Source organism: Neomonachus schauinslandi, chromosome 3 (genome assembly GCF_002201575.2).
Source record: "Neomonachus schauinslandi chromosome 3, ASM220157v2, whole genome shotgun sequence".
Lineage (NCBI taxonomy): Eukaryota > Metazoa > Chordata > Mammalia > Carnivora > Phocidae > Neomonachus > Neomonachus schauinslandi.
The window spans coordinates 190,577,774-190,597,949 of NC_058405.1; the positions used below are offsets into that span (position 1 = coordinate 190,577,774).

The window sequence follows — 20,176 nt, forward strand, 5'->3', positions numbered from 1 at the left end:
CCCCACCACTCCAGCAACCCTCAGTTTGTTTCCTGAGATTAAGAATTCCTCATATCAGTGAGGTCATATGATACATGTCTTTCTCTGATTGACTTATTTCGCTCAGCATAATACCCTCCAGTTCCATCCATGTCATTGCAAATGGCAAGATCTCATTCCTTTTGATGGCTGCATAATATTCCATTGTATATATATATACCACATCTTCTTTATCCATTCGTCTGTCGATGGACATCTAGGCTCTTTCCATAGTTTGGCTATTGTGGACATTGCTCTTGCATTGTTATTGATGCAATACAGAATATTATGTGGAGTTTTCCTAGAAGAAAATACAATATTCCAGATTCCTTACCCAAATAATTTTAAACATGGAAAATTAGTGCAATCATTTTACTTCTCTTAAATGGCAAACCTCTACACAGCCCAAATATGAGTGATTATGGTATAAACTTCTCGGTCATGAGCTAGCAGGGCAAGGTAGAGGACCTACACTGGTCATAGAGCTGGAAGGATATAACACATTTTACATATGAAATATTCCTGTCTGGCTCAGGAAAATAAAAGGGACACTTTCATCCTCTGATACTGGTGTTCATTAATTCTTCCTCAAGGGGAAAAAAAGAATCGGTCAAACAAATAAAATAAAGCTAGCTAGTTTCACTTTGTTTTCAGAGTTCAGATAGTATCTCCCGGGAGGTTTGGCATGAGAGCCTTTTTGAAGAGGAGGAAGGAAAAGTCATCAGGGCCAGAGAGGTAAGACAGGATTACAGGGAGAGGCCTGGAACGGGCAGGACTCACAGCCCTGACATGCTTCTAGTGCCTTCCATTTTTCTCCATGAGGAGGGAAACCACGCTATTCCTGGCTTGTTATTTGCCTTTCTTGGTAGAAGATAAAGAAATAAAGTAGGAAAATAGAGTCACGTGAAATAATTAAAAGCCTTTTAAAAAAGCCTAGCCTAAGAGAAGTTATGTCTCACCTCATAGCCCCACGTAAACACACACACACACACACACACACACACACACACACACACGCATTTTCTTCTTTAAACAAGGACATCCATTCGTTCTCTCCCCTGATCACTGCATACCGGCTCCCCACTGCTCTGGTGTCCTCCATAAAAGAGAAATTTGCCACACACCCAGAGGTGTTTCCCCCAACAGGATTTCTTTGATGTGTTTTTATATTTAAGATATCATCTGAGTTTTAATGCACAAGTTTGATTCCAAATTTATTCCTTAAAACATTTAAGGTCAAACCTATATGTTTATTTAGGTAAGTATTCAGGAACCTAAGTCAAAATTTCAACTAATGAATTGAAAGTTTTCTGAAGAACATTTAAAAACATTTATATAGTCTTAATTTAAGATCTGCTAGAGCTCAAAAGTGTCATGTGGCAGAGAGACCGTAATTTCTAATTATAAAGTATTGGGGACAATAAATTCACATGACCTTTTCAGGAAATTTTATGACCAGGCCACAACGGGGCAGGGACTTTATGAGGGGTTGGGGCATGTGTGGTCACCAAAGGCTTCCCTGCACATTATTTAGACAGATTAAAGAAAATCGCACTCCCCATGTCTTGGCAGCGTCCCCCACCCTTTCTAAAACGCCACTAAACATCAAAGTGTGACATGAAGCTTAAGTTCCCAGACAGGGATTTTAGTTGCAGAAAATAGAACCTAGACATCTTTATGTTAAGGAAATCTTAGGGGTCATTCACCCAACCCATTTTTTTTTCACAAGAGGGGAAAGTGAGTCCCATGGAGAGGAAGGGGTGTCATCCCCTAATCGTTGACAGAACGCAGAATCCTAACTCCTCACCATCCTGCTCTGTTTCTGTCTTTCTGCACCACCTGGTTGGGGTTGGGTTTTAACTTTTTTTTTTCTTACATGATAAAGCAGTGTTTAAATGACATGTGTTCCCATTCTCAACTAGTATATCTCAAAGTGGAGACATCATTATATACAGCAAGAGGAGAAATGGGTGTATGTAACCTCCCTACTTAATTCCAAGCCTAACTTTGGGGAATTCACAATCACCCTGAGAGAAGTCAAATCCTGCATCTTCTCCCTCTTAAATCTCTCCCTGTCCCGTCCCCTCCTCATCTCAGCACTGATGTTCCTTTGTTCCCTGGTTCCCTGGTTCCATAGTTCCATAGTCCTGTGGTTCCCTGCTTCTCTGGTTCCTTGGTTCTCCCTAGTTTCCTAGTTCCCTGATTTCCTAGTTCCATGGTTCTCTGGTTCTGTGGTTCCTTAGTTCCCTGGTCCCATGGTTCTGTGGTCCCTTGGTTCCCTAGTTCCGTGGTTCCCTGGTTCTATGGTTCCATGGTTCTGTGGTTCCTTGGTTCCCTGGTTCTCTAGTTCTGTGGCTCCCTGGTTCTGTGATTCCCTGGTTCCTTAGTTCTTTGGTTCCCTGGCTCCCTAGTTCTGTGGTTCCCTGGTTCTGTTGTTCCATGGTTCTGTGGTTCTCTGGTTCTATGGTTCCCTCGTTCTGTGGTTCTGTGGTTCCTTGGTTCTGCACTTCCTTGGTTCTATCATTCCTTGGTTCCCTAGTTCCATGGTTCCCTGGTTCTGTTGTTCCATGGGTTCTCTGGTTCTCTGGTTCTGTTGTTTCATTGTTCTGTGGTTCCCTGGTTCTGTGGTTCTATGGTTCCTTGGTTCTGCACTTCCTTGGTTCTGTGGTTCCTTGGTTCCCTCGTTCCCCAGTTCCCTAGTTCTGTGGTTCCCTGGTTCTGTGGTTCCATGGTTCTGTGGTCCCTTAGTTCCCTCATTCTCTGGTTCCTTGGTTCCCTAGTTCCATGGTTCTGTGGTTCCGTGGTTCCTTGGTTCCTCAGTTCCTTGGTAGGCTGGCTGGGCTTTTGCAACAGGCTCCTAGTTGGCTGTCCTTTTCCAGCTGCTCTCAAAGTAAAAGTCGGTCATCACCTCTTTCCTTAGAGCTCTCCTTTGGTTCCCATTGCCTCCACGAGGAAATCTAAACTCCATACCTTGTCCTATAAGACCCTTGAGAGCCTGGCCTCAACCTTCCTCTGTGGTACCTCCACACACCTCAGTGGACACTCCTTGTTTGTCCAGCATATCTTCCGGTGGGCACTTCCCCACTTTTAGGGCCCCAGACTGCCCTTCTGGTCCCACCCCATCATGAGAGCAACCATATAATCCAGCTGGTTGAATAAGGCCCTTGGGCCCCAGGACACATGGAGAAGTCCAGCCAGTCAGGGTCCTATGCCTGACATCTCTGCTGGAGCTAGAGGAGAAGACTCTATTTAATTAGCATTGCTGTCCCTGGCGGATATGACCCTGCAGGGCTATCATCTTCAGGCACAAACGGGAGAGCCCCTTGTACCAAGAGAGAGTGAGCTTCACACAGAGAGGGAAGCAGAGCTGAAGGATGGAGAAGGAGAAAAGAGACACAACAGCATTGAAACTTCTGGATCCAGCTAAGCCTGAAGCCAGCCATAGCCTGAGCTTCCTAAGTAGTGAACTAAAGATTCCCTTTTTTTTTTTTTTTTTTTTTTGTTAAGCAGATTTGGAGTGTATTTTTGTTACCTACAGCCAAAAGAGTGCTGGCCACTGAGGCTCTGAGCTCCCAGCCACAGGGACTTCCCCACTGCAGGGACACCATTGCATTTCACCCTTGTGGGTCTTGACACATTTTCTTCTCTTTGCCTGAACACTCTTCTCTCTCCTCTGATGGTAGATTTACTCCGCCTTTGCTGATGTCTTTCCCAGTACCCCACACCCAAACGGTCTCTGTCCCTAGGCTTCTCCACAGTCTGGTTCATACTCTTCCATATCTCTCAAGTGGCTGCATTGTGGAGTTTCTGTTTATGGGGCTCCTACTCTACTCCACTTCTTAGCATCATATTAGACACACAGTGATCATTAATTAAAAGGCTCTGTGTTAATAATCTCCTGTCTTCAATGAATTTCTTCCCACAGTGCACGGTGTGTGTTCTTACTAAGGTGGAACCAGAGTGTGCGGTGCGGAGAGACGTCCACCAAGAGTCCCGTTCTCTTTCCACCTGTCAGGCAACAGCATCTGCAGCTCTCCATTTGAAAGTGCGAAGTTTGAAGCAGAGAGGCTGGGAGTGGAGGGGGGGAGGAGAAGAGAGGGCAGAAGATGTGAACGACAAATATGAAGATTAAAAACAAACAGGGCGGGGAGGCGAGAAAAACTATTTGAGCAAATTTCTATTCAAATTATATTAAACAATGGAAATGAGGTTTCTATTTGGGTAATCAGGACTTGCATATATGTGTTGCATTTCTTGCAGGGGGGTTGGGGGGTAGAAAGCATGCCTTCCTGATTCATGAATTAAAGTTAAGGTAAATTAAATCCAGCCACTGTTGGAACAACACCGGATGATAAACTTGCAATCCACGCAGTTGCAAGGCTCCTGGTGGAGGAGGACGGGGAGACAGGCTTGCGGGGGACCCAGCACCCTTTGGTACATGAGCACCCGTCAGTGGAATAGAACTGGGAGAGAGGAGCTAGCTTTCAGTCTGGGTTCCTAGGTCACTAGGTGAGGTTTCACTTCTGGCCCCAGCTCTCTGTGGGCCACCGGCTCTCCTACCCTGAGGGATCAGCAGGGAACCGTTACCCACCAGCGCTGCAGAGACAGAAGCGGGCACAGGACAACCCGGCCACCAAGCCCCCCTGGAACCCTGCAAGGTGCGCCTCCTGCTCTCTGCACTTGCGTTCAGCTTCTAAACAATGATCTCCAGCAGTTTCCAACTGAAAATGACAGCTTGCACATATGCGTTTATTTCTGCTCTCTCCCTTAAACCCATCTAAATTGGGCTAAAAGAAAAGGCAAAAACCCAGATCTCAGAGGAAACAGGAGAGAAGTCCACAGCAGGCATGCTTGGGCAGGTGGAAGGAGGCTGCAGGAGTGGCATCCGACTTGGTGGACGGTAGAGGACCGGAAGCCAGAGCACAGGTCAGGGGCATGGCCCTGACAGCAAGCTGGCTCAGTCCCATGCAGAAGTACCCCCACCTCTCAGCCAACGTCAAGAGCAGATGCATGCTTGGATCCCCTCCCCCATCGCTAAGAGGCCAGGTGCAACCCTGGAAGGAGCTGGATGTTACCTTGGAGAATGTGAGCCAGAGAGGTTCAGGTGGGTGTGCCAGGCGGTGCTGAGAGGAGAGGAAATGGGAGAGCTTGTACTGCAAACAGGGCGAATGTGTGGAAATCCATGTTCTGAATGGTGAGAGCTCCTTCTAGGCCTTTTCCTTCCCTGGGTGCCAGGACCCTAGAGCCCAGGCTGGGGCTCCAGGGCGGGACGTACAAGAATTCCTCTCTGGAGATAGTACCAGTCACAAAGGAAATACTGGCAAGTAGTGCGGGTCCCCCCCAAATAGGACTGGGCCCCCAGCTGATCACCCTAAAGTCAGTCTATGAGTGACAACTGGTCCCTTCACCAGCGTGCACACATGCACGTGCGTGCACACACACACAACTACACAGGGTCTTACCTACACACACACACACACACACATCCATACTCCTGGCATGCACACCTGCACACACGTGCATGTACACACACACATACACACACACAGAGCTGCCAATCAACTCTTTAACATCCAACTCTTGAATCTGGGCTTGGCCATGCGATTTGCATTAGCTCAGGGGAAATCAGCAAATTCCATATAGGCAAAGGCTTGAGAGCACTGTGGTCAGAGTCGTGAGCCCACAGTGAGAATGAGCTGAAGCCAGCCTGCGGGAGAAGCCCTATGGAGGAGGGCAGAGGCATGCTCGTTGAGAGCCTCCTGACCAGATCTCTTACTGAGACCATCTCAGGCTAGAGCCACGAGGGGACTGCTGGTACGGGAGTGACACCAGGCAGGACTGACAGAAACCCACCCGGCTGAGCACAGCACAATCTGCCAGCCTACTCGACTGGGAGGAAATGAAATGGGTGCTGTTTTACATTGCTAAGACTAGGCGCAGTTTGTTATGTGACAACAGAAATGAGACCGAACTTGCAGACTTTGGGAAGGTCAATCGTGTGGCTGTCCCAAGGGCAGATCGTTTCAGGCAGGCTCGAGCCTGAGTCCATGCACTGTGTGAGGAGGAGCTACCAGCAGCCCGAGGGACTGGGGTGGCGGGGGGGGGGGGGGGGGGCCCAAGCCCCCGGGACGGGGGGTCAGAGGGGTGGCAGGGCATTCTCACTGCCAGGCTGGACAGCCTTCCAGAACACAGTAAAGACAGGCTTTTACAAAAAGAGAAATGAGCCCTTTCGGGGTTCTGAGAACAGGAGTGCCAGATCTGATTGCATCCGCACGGCACCATTTAACTTGTCCAAGTAGTATGTGCTGGATTTCCTGGGACTGGCTGCCAAGTCCAGAGGCCGGTGATTTGGTAGGAATCCCTCATGCTAGTTAGCACGGATGAGGTTTGCAAAATGGTGATGTAATCCCACCGTTCCGTCCTCATTTATTATCTGGAGTGCATCTGTGGAGCAAGACATTTCCCCACCTCTTCTGTTACTTTGAAGTATAATTTGGTAAGAAAGGCTGGTTATGAGCTTGACTCTTTACTTACCAATTTTCAAATCATGACTCAATTTCCCATCATCAGCCTAGGATGACCAGGAAGTTTTTTATTCGATTAACATTAGAAACTCACAGATTTTTACTGTCTGATGTGTTTCCATCTATTATAGTTTTGTTCCGATTGATGCTTCCCTGGCACCCTCCCTGGCCTGTGGAGGCACCTTTCAGTGCATTCTCGAGTCCTGCTGTGACTCAGCAGCCACTCCTGTGTCCTTGCTTTCTGACACAGGAAGATGCTCCAGGCTTATCTAGCACATGCTTTCCCCAGACCTGAAGTCGGCCATTTCTTCCAGGAGAGAACACAGTCTGAACCCTAGTGGTGCTCCTTGTCACTGGATCCATCAACGTTTCTAAGTCTTTCCAGGGGTCAGGGCCAGGAAATGCACTGCTGAAGAGAAAATACATCACGAGTTTAGACTGGTATTTCCAACAAATTTAGGATGGCACGGTCTTGCCTAATTTCTTTCCTTGTATTTGTATTTCTTTTTTGGGGGGCTGGAAATCTTGATTCCCAAAGACAGAAACATAATAACTGACTTGCGTTAGCTCACAGTTTCAGAATGACAATAGCAATATTGTTACTAGAAACATGAATGTTGAGAACGGTTTAAGTCTTTTTTTTTTTAGTTCCTTTTGCCTTCGCAGTATGGCAGTATGCAGAGTCGAATTACAGTGTTTATAGCTCTCTTCAGTGATTCCTGTGTGCTGGGGAAAGACAGAGGTGATACAAAATTAGGGACATTGTCCCATTCTGCTTTTGACTTTTAGTTTTTTTTTTTTTTCCATTTTGATTTAATTTTTAAATAACTATGTAAAACATTTGTATGATTTCAAGGTCAAATCTACAAAACAAAGTTTATGCAGAAAAGCCTGGCTTGCCTCCCAGACCCCTACACCCTGTTCTCTCTCTCCCATTGTATTTATGCCATGGTTTCTCTTCCCACTGTTGTTTTTACTGAAATTTGGTATATATTGCAAGTCAAAAGAATCATAATATGAGTTTGTTGCAAGAACAACTTTGATTTGATCTTAAAGGCATCAAAGTGTGTCAAAGACCAATGTTAGTCCACATTACAAGGGAATGTTAGTGATGTCAAGAAGTGGCACATCGTGGGGAGAGCCCTAGTGTGCACCTTCTGGACCCCAGTCCAGAGGCGGGGTCTCAGGCAGGGTTCCTTTGTAGAGAACAGCCCACACTGGCTGCTCCACTCAGGAAGCAACTTATTAGAGGACATGATAAAATTGCTGTGAGCTGAGTAAACAGGCTCCAAGCAGAGCTCCCTTCCAGATCGCTGCACCAGGAACACAGCGGTTCCAGAAGCATCCTGGAATCGAGGAGCTGCTGCTGTGCCTACTCCTGAAAACTGATGCTCATGCCCTAACTCTATAGACATCCAGGGACCACACACTGTGCTGCCGAGAAAAACGAATCACATCCCTTCCCGCCACACCCCCCACCCCAGGACTAGAGGACAGGGCAGAGTGGATGGCCCTCTTTCCCCTACACATCCCATGAGAGCGCTCTTACAGACCAGGGCTGCCACAGTCTGAGAAAGGGCACCCTGGCTTTACAATTCCAGAAGGAACAGAGGAAAGATGGGAAGGAGAGTGGGCACCCACCCACCCATGCATGCAGAGGACCTGTTCTGCTAACATGAGATGTGCAATGGAAGAACCATTACCATGAAGGCTTGTCGGCTTGTCATATGCCCTCCTGAGCAAGTTTTCAGGGGGACATTTTTCAGGGGATTTTTTTTTTTTTTGAAGGAGACTCTTGCCTGTATGAGATGTGTGGCTTGAACACTAGATTTCAGCCTTTTGTCGGTATGCCTTTACCCTGCCAGTGTTATTGCTGTAATTTAGGCAAATGACTGGTTTTTAGACCTGACTTCCAGAAAGTGTTCTGCTGCCCATCATCAGTAGGAGAGACAGGAGGGTGGGGAGCAGACTCCCAGGCTGGGTCTGCACCTCCCTAAATTCCCTCCAGCTTCCGGGAGGGAGTCTGTCACTGCGCTCATTTAAGCTGGGCCAAAACGAGGGACTGGGTCTTGGGACTCCCCAAGCTAAAGGACACACGGAGTTGGTAAAAGAGCAGGAAATTTCTTCTGTCCCGCCGGGAGCCGGACGCAAGGTCCAGGACTAGTCTGGCAGGGGGCAGGCCCTTCCTACGCGGGAAGCCCGGGAAGGGCTGTGCCCTGGGCCGGTAGGACGGCTGGGAAGCAGGCTTCCCTCGCTGTCTCCATCGTACCTTACATTTATTTTCGAAGTTTGGAGAAGGATATAGAAAGTCAGATAAACCACGAGCCTACTCAGAGCAGGGGAAGGGGGCGGTCGGGCGGGGTGGGGCTGGGCGCGGTGACTCTGCAGGACCCTTTAGTCATAGGATCGTGAGGCCGGCGGGTGGGTTAGAAACTGCAAACAGCGCTGTAATGTGGCCACCTCCGTGTGCGGGCCTGCTCTTCCCAGACCTTTGCTCCGCTCACCGCTGGGGAAATGTCCCCCTCGAGCGGCCGGGGTCCGCGCACGGCCGCCCGCGGGGTTCCTAACGCGGTGGTCGCGGCCCGCCTGGCGGCCGAGGAGCAGCGGAGGCCGAGCGCTCCGCCGGTCCCGACTTCAGCTTCAATAAAAGGGCCCACCCGCCCTTGATCACGCGGCTTGCCTGACAGCCGGGCTCAGGCCCGGGCCTAATTGAGCCCGGGTCACCTGGGAATAGGTTCAAAGGCATCAAAGCCGTAAACCACCTCCAGGCCCTGAGCCAGAGCGGCCTGGCGAACAAAGAGCCCCCCACCCTCCCCGAACCACTTCAAACGCGCCCGCGCTCGGCGTCCAGATGGCGCGGGGCCGAGGTCCGCGGTGTCGCCCGCCGAGGCCAGGCCCCGCGCTCCCGCCACCCACTGCCCTCCTGCCTGCAGGCGCCCAGCGCAGGGGAGGCTGTGCAGTTCCCCAGACTGCCCTCCGGGCCACTGCCGACTGGCGAAGCGGAGGGGGAGCGCAGAGGCTGGGGCCCCGCACCGGGGGCCTGGCGGTCGCCCCCGCCCCGTACCCGGCATCCCAGGCAGGGCCAAGCAGGTGGGCGCGGTGGGCGCCGGCGCTCCCGCAGAGGCTCGCTGGGGCGCTCAAGTTTGAAAGCACTTAGAAGGAAGGTCTGCAAAGGGCGTCGGTGCCGGGATCCCCAGCAAGTTGGGGTGAGAGAGGCCACCCAACACGAAGCCTGGGCAGAGCCGGCGCGTGTGCACTGATCCCCGAGGCGCGTGCGGGGGGCAGCGGCGTCTCGGAGGGCACCCGAGTGTCCGCACGCCTGTGGTCCGGGCGCCGGGACCCCTGCCCGCGCGCGTCTTCCACCCCAGACCGAGTGTGCGGGCCGCGGCGCGGACTCGCGGCGCTGCCGGGGGGCAGCCAAGGAGCACACAGGCCGGAGCACGGCCGGGGCTCCCCGCCTCGTCCTCACCTCCCGGGAGCGCATCTAGGGTAGGACTCAGCTCCCGTGCCCTTCGCGCCCCGGGGAGATCCTGCAGCTTGGCGGGGCCCGATCTCCACGTTAAGGAGCAGACAAAGCAGGTCGGCAATGCCCAGGGCGCCGGGCGGCCGGAGAGTTCAGATCCCGGCCCGGGGGCGCGGGCGGCGCGCAAAGGCCCGGCCTCCGGGGTGCCCGCCGCGGCCGGGGCCGAAGGGGGAGGCAAAACTGAAAGTGCCGCGCCGGGGGGCGGGGGCGGCCGGCGAAGGCCCCAGAACTCGTCCTGCCCCCGGCCGCCGCGGCCAATCAGCGCGCCGCCCTCGCTCCTGACAACTATTTAGCAACCCAGCCCGGCTAGAGTTTCCAAAAAAGTTAGAATAACTTCCTCTCCCGGAGACCTCGGTTTTGCACAAGCCGGCCTTGAAATCAGAGCCTTTCGAGCAACTCGGAGAGCGTGTGCTCGGCGACCGCGGGCTTGGCCAGCGGCGCGCGCTCGGCGCCCGGCGCCCCCAGCCCCAAGCGCGCCGGGCGGGCGCCATGGAGGAGGGCTCCAGCTCGCCCGTGTCCCCCGTGGACAGCCTGGGCACCAGCGAGGAGGAGCTCGAGAGGCAGCCCAAGCGCTTTGGCCGGAAGCGGCGCTACAGCAAGAAGTCGAGCGAAGATGGCAGCCCGACCCCAAGCAAGCGCGGCAAGAAGGGCAGCCCGAGCGCGCAGTCCTTCGAGGAGCTGCAGAGCCAGCGCATCCTGGCCAACGTGCGCGAGCGCCAGCGCACCCAGTCGCTCAACGAGGCCTTCGCGGCGCTGCGCAAGATCATCCCCACGCTGCCTTCGGACAAGCTCAGCAAGATCCAGACGCTCAAGCTGGCCGCCAGGTACATAGACTTCCTCTACCAGGTCCTGCAGAGCGACGAGATGGACAATAAGATGACCAGCTGCAGCTACGTGGCCCACGAGCGCCTCAGCTACGCCTTCTCCGTGTGGCGCATGGAGGGCGCGTGGTCCATGTCCGCCTCCCACTAGCGCGGCGCCACCCACGTCCGGACCCGCGCGCCAGGGTAGGTGCAGTGCGCGCGACCGGCGCCCTCCGCAGCGGGGGGCGGGCGGCCCGGCCCGCGCATCCCTCCTCGTGGAGGCCCTGCGGGCCGCGGCGGCGTGGTGGGGGTGCTTTTCCTCGCAGCAACAGAAAGGGGTCGGTTGGGAAGCTCCCATGTCCCAGGGGCACCCTTGGGGACTTTTGCAAGTTTCCCTGCTGGGTGTCAGTCGGGAGCCGAGGGGTGGGGGGCGGTGACAGCCGTACTTTCCATGTTGCTGCTGCTGTGGGCGCCTGTGTGTGACCGTCGGGAGAGTGGGCATCGGAAGAACGGCCGGCAGCCTAGCCACTGCCCTTTGCGTCGTCCGGAGCCAAGGCCGCCCGGGAGGCTGCCCGAGCCGCGTTGCGCCTGGCGCGGCGTTGCCTTCTTCCCGGGAAGCCGCAGAACCCGTTCGTGGTGCGGACACTGAGTTTTCGCCGACGGCTCGAGCAGGGCCTCCCGGCCCGCTCTTCGGGAGCCCAGCCGTCGGCGCCCTGGCCGGCCGGGTGGGCGCAGAGGAGCGGGCCGGCGGCCAGGTTTGCCTTGGGGAGGGCGGGAGGACACTGTCCCGCGCTGGTGGCTCCGAGGCCACTGCAGCGGGAGAGCCTGGGTCGGCCCTGCGCCGGGAGCGCGGGAGACAGGGACCGGGCGAGGCGCGGAGACCAGAGCGCCTAGGCCGGGAGCACACCCCGGGGGGTCGGAAACCCGCTGCCCCCAGGCAGGTGGACGGATCTCGGAGCTGGGAGCCTCTGGTTGCAGCCTTGAACCTGGAGAGTTTGGGAGGGGGCTCTGCCCGCGCTGCCTCCCGGCGCCCGGCCCGCAGGAGAGCACAAGGGGTCCAGGTTGGGAAACAGGTTTGCGGGCGAAGGGGACACAGCTGCTGAGAGCATTTGGAAACTCTGGTGTGCTCTGGAAGAGCGGTCAGGGAGCCCTGCACTAGCTCACTTTCACCAGACACCTTGCAAGTCCCTTTAGACAAGCTCTAACTCCCGAGGCGCCTTCCATTGCAGAAGGCTTTGTGAGGCTGGTGGGCATTTCCCCTCCAAGGGTTCTCCAGAGCAATGGGAAGGTGCAAAATATTTTGGGGGGGGGGTTGGTAAAGATGCTTACTACTTAGTATGCTTTAGTTTCCTGCTCATCTTGCAATGTTTTTGTAAGTCTCTACTTCACACAGAAGGAATTTAGATTAATCCAGAGTGTGCCCCCGCCCGTTCTCCCAAACTTATCTATTTCTTTTTTATGTGGTTCTGTAATATCTGCAAATGTTTTTGCTGTGGTCACAAAAGGCTGATATAGCACAAGTGAATTTTTTAATTTAAGTTTTTATTTCTGTGCCACTGAAAATTCTTTTGATGAAATTGCCCCCCTTAAGATAATGATCGTTTTATAGGTTTTTAAAAGAAAGAATTTTTAGCAGAGAATAACTTTTGGGAATCTTCTATCTTTGTCAAAAACAGATGGAAAGTATCCCAATCACATATTTCTCTAGGAAAGAAAGTTTGGATTGGCTGAGTAGTAAAATGCTAGAGGGGGAATAATACATTAATTCTGGGTTTTGCTGCCTAAATTGTGAGCTTCCATTAGTTAATTCCATTTACCCTTTAGACCCATCCATAGTTTACAGCACATCTGAAGTAAGGACAAACAGATGAGGAATGTCATCTTTGTAAAACATACATGTATAGCTTTGTTTAAGGAAATTGTCAACAGAATTATCATTAAGACTTCCCTCCAGACAATTATTGAAAACAAATACCAGGAGATATTACCTTAATGCAAAATTTAGTAGGATCATTTAAAATTCATTTTAAAATAATTGCATTCCTCAAACTTAGAGAATCAGATATAGATCACAAGTAAAGTCATATAAAAATAAAATATTTTTTATTTATTTATTATAAGTGTTGAGGGTTTTTGGGGAAAAATCCTTAAAATATAACAGATAACACATTCAGCTGGAGAACAAATAATCTATATGGCGGCCTATTTATTTTTATATACTTGAATATAACTAATTCCAGTAAGCCAATTTCTTTAGATAGATAGATAAGCACTCTCTACAAGAAGAGAAGGGAAATGTGGACATTTTTGATATACCAATAATTCTGGACACACCTTGTTTTTACTTATCAGGCATGTTGGGCAAACATTTTTTTTTTTTGCTTGTTTGTTTTTATCACATTATTCTCTGTGAATATAAATACAATCATGATTGGTTTGATTTCCTGAAAATGTTGCTAAATGACATTTATTATTTGTAATATTTTTAAGAAGTGTTAGTTACATGTATCAGCAAAGAATTTCTAGAACTTTCAGTAAATTGTGTGTGATTTTAATGTCTCAATATGAGATATTTTCACATATATGAAATAAGCTGTGTCCAGATGAACAGCAACAACCACAAAAAGCCTAAATTGTTCCCTTGAAATAAAGAGGAGCATAGGAAATGGTGTTCGATGGTGCTGATATTTACCCTGACTTTCTTCTTTGGTCTGGTATTTAAACATACAAATATACTATAAATCAGGCATCTTTAGACAGTCAGCTGAGTTCATCTAATTGGAAAAATCTCAAAGGAAGTTTTTAATCTCATTAAATAAATGCTGAAGCTTTAGGAACAGAGTCAGGGGCACCTGGCTTGGAGGAAGGTGATGATTATCAGACATTTTTCCTATTCTCCACTTTGTCATTAAAGAAAACATCTTCCCTGACTCCTGCAATATGCACAGATTTTCAGTAGGTTACTGTACTCAACAAACTACTTTTTTTTTTTCCCGAGAATTTTTAGTTTGGAACTTTGGAGAACAGAGTGTGACCCTCTCACCTTCTAAAAAGTGTATAAGCCTGTTCCTCCCTGCTGAACATTTACTTCTTGGAGGTGTTTGTTAACTGCTGTATTTGGAATGCTAGCTGGTCTCCAAAGCAAATGAATTCCCCATGGGGAACGTACATGCAGGAGAGATTTTGATTGATCCGAAGAAGTGGAATGAAAGACTGAGCTATCTAAAATACAAGTATTGTTTTGTTATAACATCCCCGTCAATAAGATCCAATGGAGGGAGCTGACCTCTGTGATGTGGGTATATTGTTCTTTAAGGGTCTGTGGTTATTCTTTCAACCTTGCATGAAGAAGTCTTGCTAAGTATCTGGCCAGTGCAGGCGGGGGATGGAGGGATGGGACTTTGAGAGTGCCTGTTTGAGGTCATTTGAAATATAGTACTTTATTGAGGTTTTCTGAAAACTGTACTATTTTCAGACAAGTCTTGAGCATGAAAGAATTGAGTTTCCATCATCCTTGCTTCACTATATTCTGGGATGGACGGCACAGATGCCAGATTCCTCTTGCCTGGCAAAAAAGACCATAAAGTAAACTCTTTCTGAGCAGAGCACTATAACTCATAACTTTAGTTTAAATCTGGCCTTTAAAAAAAACAAATATTTTAATAAGCCAATTTTAAAGGCTGAACTTTTATGACAGTTTTTAAGCTTAGTATTTATATTAATCTATTCTCACTGGTGTCTTTAAAAACTCTGTGAATGCGTGCTGGAATGTCTGTTTATGTTTGTGTCTTTTCCTGGGAAAGGATAAATGTGCTGCAAAAAGCAAACCAAATACAAAGTTCTCCACCAGCAAAGAGTTCACGAATGAGGCAATGAAACTCAAAGAAGAGGTGAATAAGTTACTGTAGCCAAGAAGCAGCCATAAAGAAGAAGGAGAATCTAAGCGATATGGACAAGATAGAATAGTAAAATCAGAAACTGTTTAAATAGATAACTCTGCATGGTTACCGGAGTCTACACATGTGATAAAATTGTATAGAATGAAACACACACGCACACGACACTTAAAACTGGTGAAATCTGAATAAGTTCTGGAGATTTTATCAGTGTTAATTTCCCAGTTGTGACATTGCATTATAGTTTTGCAAGATGTTACCATTGGGGGAAACTGAGTAAAGAGAATAAGAGACTCTCTGTGCATTATTTCTTACAACTTCATATGAATCTACAGTTATCTCAAAATAAAAAGGAAAGAATATCCCACAAGAACTTAAAAATTTTTCTATATTCAAACAAGCAAATTATATAAGGAATTATTATGCCTCATCTCAGAGTCATAAGCTAAAAATGTGGTTTGAGCCCAAATCCACTTTTTTCCTGATGTCATTTGCATTTTGTACTTCTTTTCAAAATATGAGGAATTTCAAAACATTTCCACTATATAATTAACGGTGGTTCCTTCTTATCCTTGAATAGAGTAGAATCCCAGAATTCTGAGAGGAGAAATACCAATTAATACTTTTTTTTCCTATACTAAGAAACAAAATATTTTGCAAAGAAATTTTAGGAAATATTTACCTGAAACTGACCCAACAAATGCTTTTAAGATACTAAGCCTACACTGACATGCATGAAACACACACACAATTCTAAAACCCACAGTTTGTAAAAATTATTCACCAAGAGGTGTAGAGATTAAAGTTTTAGGACCTAGAGCCATACACGCAGGGAGAGGAGAGAGAGAGGGAGAGAGAGGGAGGGAGAGATCAAACCCTAAACTCAGTCATGGTTATTTGAAAGTAATCTTTGTTTGTGCTAGGAACACACTTTGTGTTTGGTTCAGTAGTAAAGCTTTGAACGCAATTTAGTTATATTAAATGTGCCTTAATTTAATGTTTGTTTTGGAGTGTGATATAGTGACATTACGATGTGATTTTCCTGCTGATGTCAACTAGATCACAATGGGGTTTGTCTTCAGTGATTACTAATGGTGGTCGTGCTCAAGGAGACTTGAGTCAGGAACTGGAAAAGCCAGCACGTAACCTCATTCCAACATGAGAGAGATTTTTAGTGGTTAATTGAAAATAGAGTTATTTTGAACCAAAACAGTGTTTTATGTGCTTCAAATGTCTGTATTGTTTTCCCTACAGCTCGATTGTTCAGAATAACGTGAGCCTGTGATTATGTGTAAGAAGTCGGTGGTTGAGAGTGCTTCGTGCATGGGGTCTATGGAGACCGTTATTTTGCTTAGCACCCATTTCCCATCCCCATATGCTTTCCTCCGTTACTTGACCAGGGGAAAATTTAGATGACCCCAGCTTCTTGTGACACCTTCCGTAGAACTGTAACTTTACTTCTCAAATCCTAAAATCCATACCTTTAAAATTGGCACACCGCCCTTTCTGCAGATCAGAATTTCCCCCTCAGTTAAATGAAAGGGATAACCCAGAGAGCTTTCAGTTATCAAAGTCAGCTCTTCTGGAAAATACTTTTTCTTTTTAGCTCACATCCAGCCTTTAAAAAAAAATGGTCACCTGCGTCTTTTGGGGGAGAATTGCAAACTTAGTTATGTTGTCTGGCATTAGATTCATATTTCCCATTGTTTAATTTTGACAGAGAGTTCACATTTGTTTTTCTGAACATGCAGATCTGGTGTGTGACTGACAGGAAAGATTTGGGCAGAAGCCTTGATTTTGATTAACCCTTTGATGGTGATCAAACATCAAATCCCAACCCCATAGCTGAGGTCTGTGGTGTGGCCATAGCCAGAGCCTTTCCTGAGCATCAGCTAGCGCCACTCCGCACAGGACGACGGAGGGCAGGTTTTTAGCTTTTTGCTTCAAGAGGGGAGGAATAGGAATCCTTTCTCTGACTTCCCCTTGGAGAAAAAAAATGTCCACACTTTGCTGTTGCTGCTGCCCTTCTACCACTATACAAATAAAATGCCACATGGACTTTTCTGTTAAATTCTCTGAGTGTGTCCCTCCTCTTAAGAGATTCAAGGGTTTTTTTTTTTTTTTGCCTGCTTCAGCGGCAAGTGGGGCTCCAGAAGGGACAGCTTGTAAAATAAACAAACTCCCTAAAAGAAAACAGGCCAATAGTTTATAGTCTCTGACTCTATCTACTGCCACGGTGGATTTCTCTGTGTGTTCTACTTTGATTTAACATTCTGGAAGTCAAAATGCAAGCAGGCAGCGTCTTCCTTCAATCAAGAGCTCTAGAAATAAAGATTGAGTTGTTGTTTCCTTTCCTTAATCTCAGTTCTTAAAGTGGATTTGGCTTGCGGGGAGTGCAGAGGGATCAGAAGTCAAAAGCCGTTTGCCTTGTTTGACTCTTTGGACCTGGGAGTGCAAAGTGCCTGTTAGCCAGAGAGGTCTGGCTCAGTGGAGGGTTAGAAGGCAAGCTAGCCTTCGGGGTTAGCAAGATCTCTACTGACTTCCAGAAAGCTGTGTGAACTTAAAGTCCCGCTCTTCATGAGACTGCCTTGATAAATACATAGTGAGGTGTTTTTCGTTTCTTTGGGAAATGCCTGGATTATTGTAAATTGGAAAGGAAAGGAGAGAGAGAGAGGCATGATTTTCTTTCTCCAGTTGAGCCCTGTCTCTTTCATGGGATTGATCTGCACAGATGAACAGCATCTTCACTGAAGATTGATTTTCCCAAATTTAAACCATTCCAAATTGCGTACGACATTATCTATTGGTTCCTAACTAATCAAAACTGATTTTCCTCTCTTTTGTGATGTCTATGTGCGTGGGTGGGGCCTGAGAAAGAAAGATTTGATCCTTTGCACTTTTTTTTTTTTTTTTGCTACCTGGTGAGCATTTTTTCTGTAGCCGTGCCCTCTGCCACCCACCCCTACACCCAGCATTCCCTCTTGTATTCTTTAGCGGAGAAAGAATCTGTATTAATCTGTTCACTATTAGTTGAGGCCCATGTAGGTTTTCATAGTATAATCAGTAATAAAGGATGAACAAAAAGCCCATCATCAGGTTCTGGCAATAGCACAATCACACCCAGGGAATAAACACACTGTCTCAGGGGTCTCTGAGTTGAGCGGTTCTGGGGGTTTGGGAAGTGCCCAGACCCCCCAGCCCCCACCTCCATGCTGGGTGACCCCCTCTCCTTAGCTGCCCATCATTACTACTTTCCAAGAAAGTCTTTGCATTGATACTAGAACGAAAGTGTCCCAAACAGATATCTGTACCCCAGGAAATCTGGTGTATCCTGTTTTTGTTGTTGTCTCTTGGGCGACATGAGCGACTCCAGCCACCCAAAACCGCATGGGTGGGGACCGTGTGGTGGCCCCCTGGGCATGCGCTGGTGTTCTGTGGCATCTTTGCCGGCCGAGGCGGGTCTCGTGGAGTTGCTGAGGTGTGATGAGGAGCCCACACAGTGAAGCATTTTAAGGCCAGGATGAACTTGAGGCGATTTTGTTGGATGTTAAAGTGTGGCCAATTCCCAAAATCTCATTTAGACTGCTTTTTGAGCATAGGGATTGTCTTTTAATTAAACAACATGCATCAGGTGAAGACTATGATCTATTTATCGGCTCATCTCAAATATTGTTATTATGCTCTATTCGTTTTTGTTTTATGACATTTCAAAAACGAACCATTTCCTATCATTTCATTGTTGAGCAGTTTAATCTCCTCGTGTGTCTCCAGAGACTCCATAAACATTAATCTAGCAGCTTACAATTTATAATATGGACGAGGTAACTTTTTCAGGAGTGACAAAGTAAGAGAAAATGAGGATGTGAGCAGGAAGCGCGCTGTGTGGAGACTCTCAAAAGGAACGGGGCAAGCGAGGGGATCGGGGCCCCTTAAGAAGAAGACAGAAGGATCCAGGCTTGTGTGCCAACATGCCTCTCCCTCTGTGGCTTGCTGCGCATGGATCCCTTCTTCCCTCAGTCTCCCTCAGAAATGGAGAAGACATGTTTTATCAGAATAAGCACGCTGCCTGCCTTCCCAGAGAAATGACCCTTCATAAAAACCCAGCAAGGCCACCTCAATTCTTCTGCCTTAATGCCCCAGGCAGGAGGCCACTGGGGGCCAAAGCAGGGTCCCTGAGAGGCGGTCAGGGGTGGACACCTGCTCCACAGCAGGGTGGGGACCCTAGGATCAGCCTGGGTTGGCTCTGCTGTCCTAGGCTGCTCGGTGCTTCTGCGTGACTTGGAGGGACCCTCCCATGACAGAGGAGGGGAGCAAGAGGAGAGACCATGCAGACCATTTGCAAAGAGCTGTGCATTGCTCTCCAGCTTCCTGGGCATCCGGGCTAGGCGGCCGGGACCTGCTGGCGGGCCCAGCCTGCAGGTCGTGCTGATGAACGTCCCAGCGTGAGCCCAGCGGGGCTCAGGCTTGGCGGGGGCTAATGCAAGCACGTGGTAACTCAGCATTTATTCCTCCTCCTGGATTTCATGCTGTAGCTACCCTACAGCCAAATTCTACGTGAAAAGCCTCTGCTCATCTAAAGACGGCCTCCGGAAGACAATCTCAACCTCCCACCTCCGAGGTTGGCAAGGCACCCAGAACCAGCCTGGCTTTGCCGAGAGAAGCCAAAGGACCACATTGTCCCTCTCACAGAGCATCGTTCTGCTGGAGGCGCAGAACTCGGGAACCGTGATAACACGTCACTTTCCCAGATGACAAACTTCATCCTCCTGGAGCCTTCCGCAGACCTGTGTCTGAACCAGGGTCTTGGGCAGCCAGCTCGTAGTGAACAGTTTTGGAGAGAGACAGCAAGTATCATTTTGTATTAATTACATAATTTCACATTTTCCGAAAAGCAGGAGGAGAAAGGGAGGGTGCTCAGAGCTTGCATTTCTGGCTCCCTGTGCACACCCATGCTTTCTCCTGCATGATTCTGCATGTGGGGGGGGCCATGATCCCTGCATTCTGAGGGCTTTTCGATGCCCAGGACGACTTGTAACCAATGTGACTCTGCACAGCGGATTTTGCAATTTATTGAAGTCACTATTTCCAGAATAAATCATATGGAGTTCTTTCCCTTAGTGAACTTCTCCTACATGGTATTTTTCTGTTTTGGGGAATTTTAATTAGATGGAAACCAAAGGCTGTTGCCTTTGTAGGAACAGCTTAGGCTGCCAAGTTAATCTGTGGGGCAAACCCATTGTCTTATGTCCAGGGGGTCAACAGGACTTCCCTGAGGTTGAACTTGGGGTGGGGAGCACTCCTGCTCTCAGCCCATGGTTGTGTGTGGCTTAGGCCAGTTATAGCCTCTCTGGGACTCAGTTTCCCTCTATCTAAAGTGATGGAGGGGGTTTCTGATACCCTGCAGCTGTCCGT

General features: G+C 48.7%; 1 protein-coding gene across 1 annotated transcript in view; it reads left to right on the forward strand.

Moving 5' to 3' along the window:
• Window positions 1-10,399: 10,399 nt before the first annotated feature.
• TWIST2 (twist family bHLH transcription factor 2) overlaps window positions 10,400-20,176 on the forward strand; it is a 50,632-nt gene continuing 40,855 nt past the window's right edge. The window contains exon 1 of the mRNA XM_021678980.1: window positions 10,400-11,072. Coding sequence (XP_021534655.1) covers window positions 10,555-11,037 — 483 coding nt within the window. The 5' untranslated portion in view covers window positions 10,400-10,554 and the 3' untranslated portion in view covers window positions 11,038-11,072. The remainder of the gene's footprint in view (window positions 11,073-20,176) is intronic.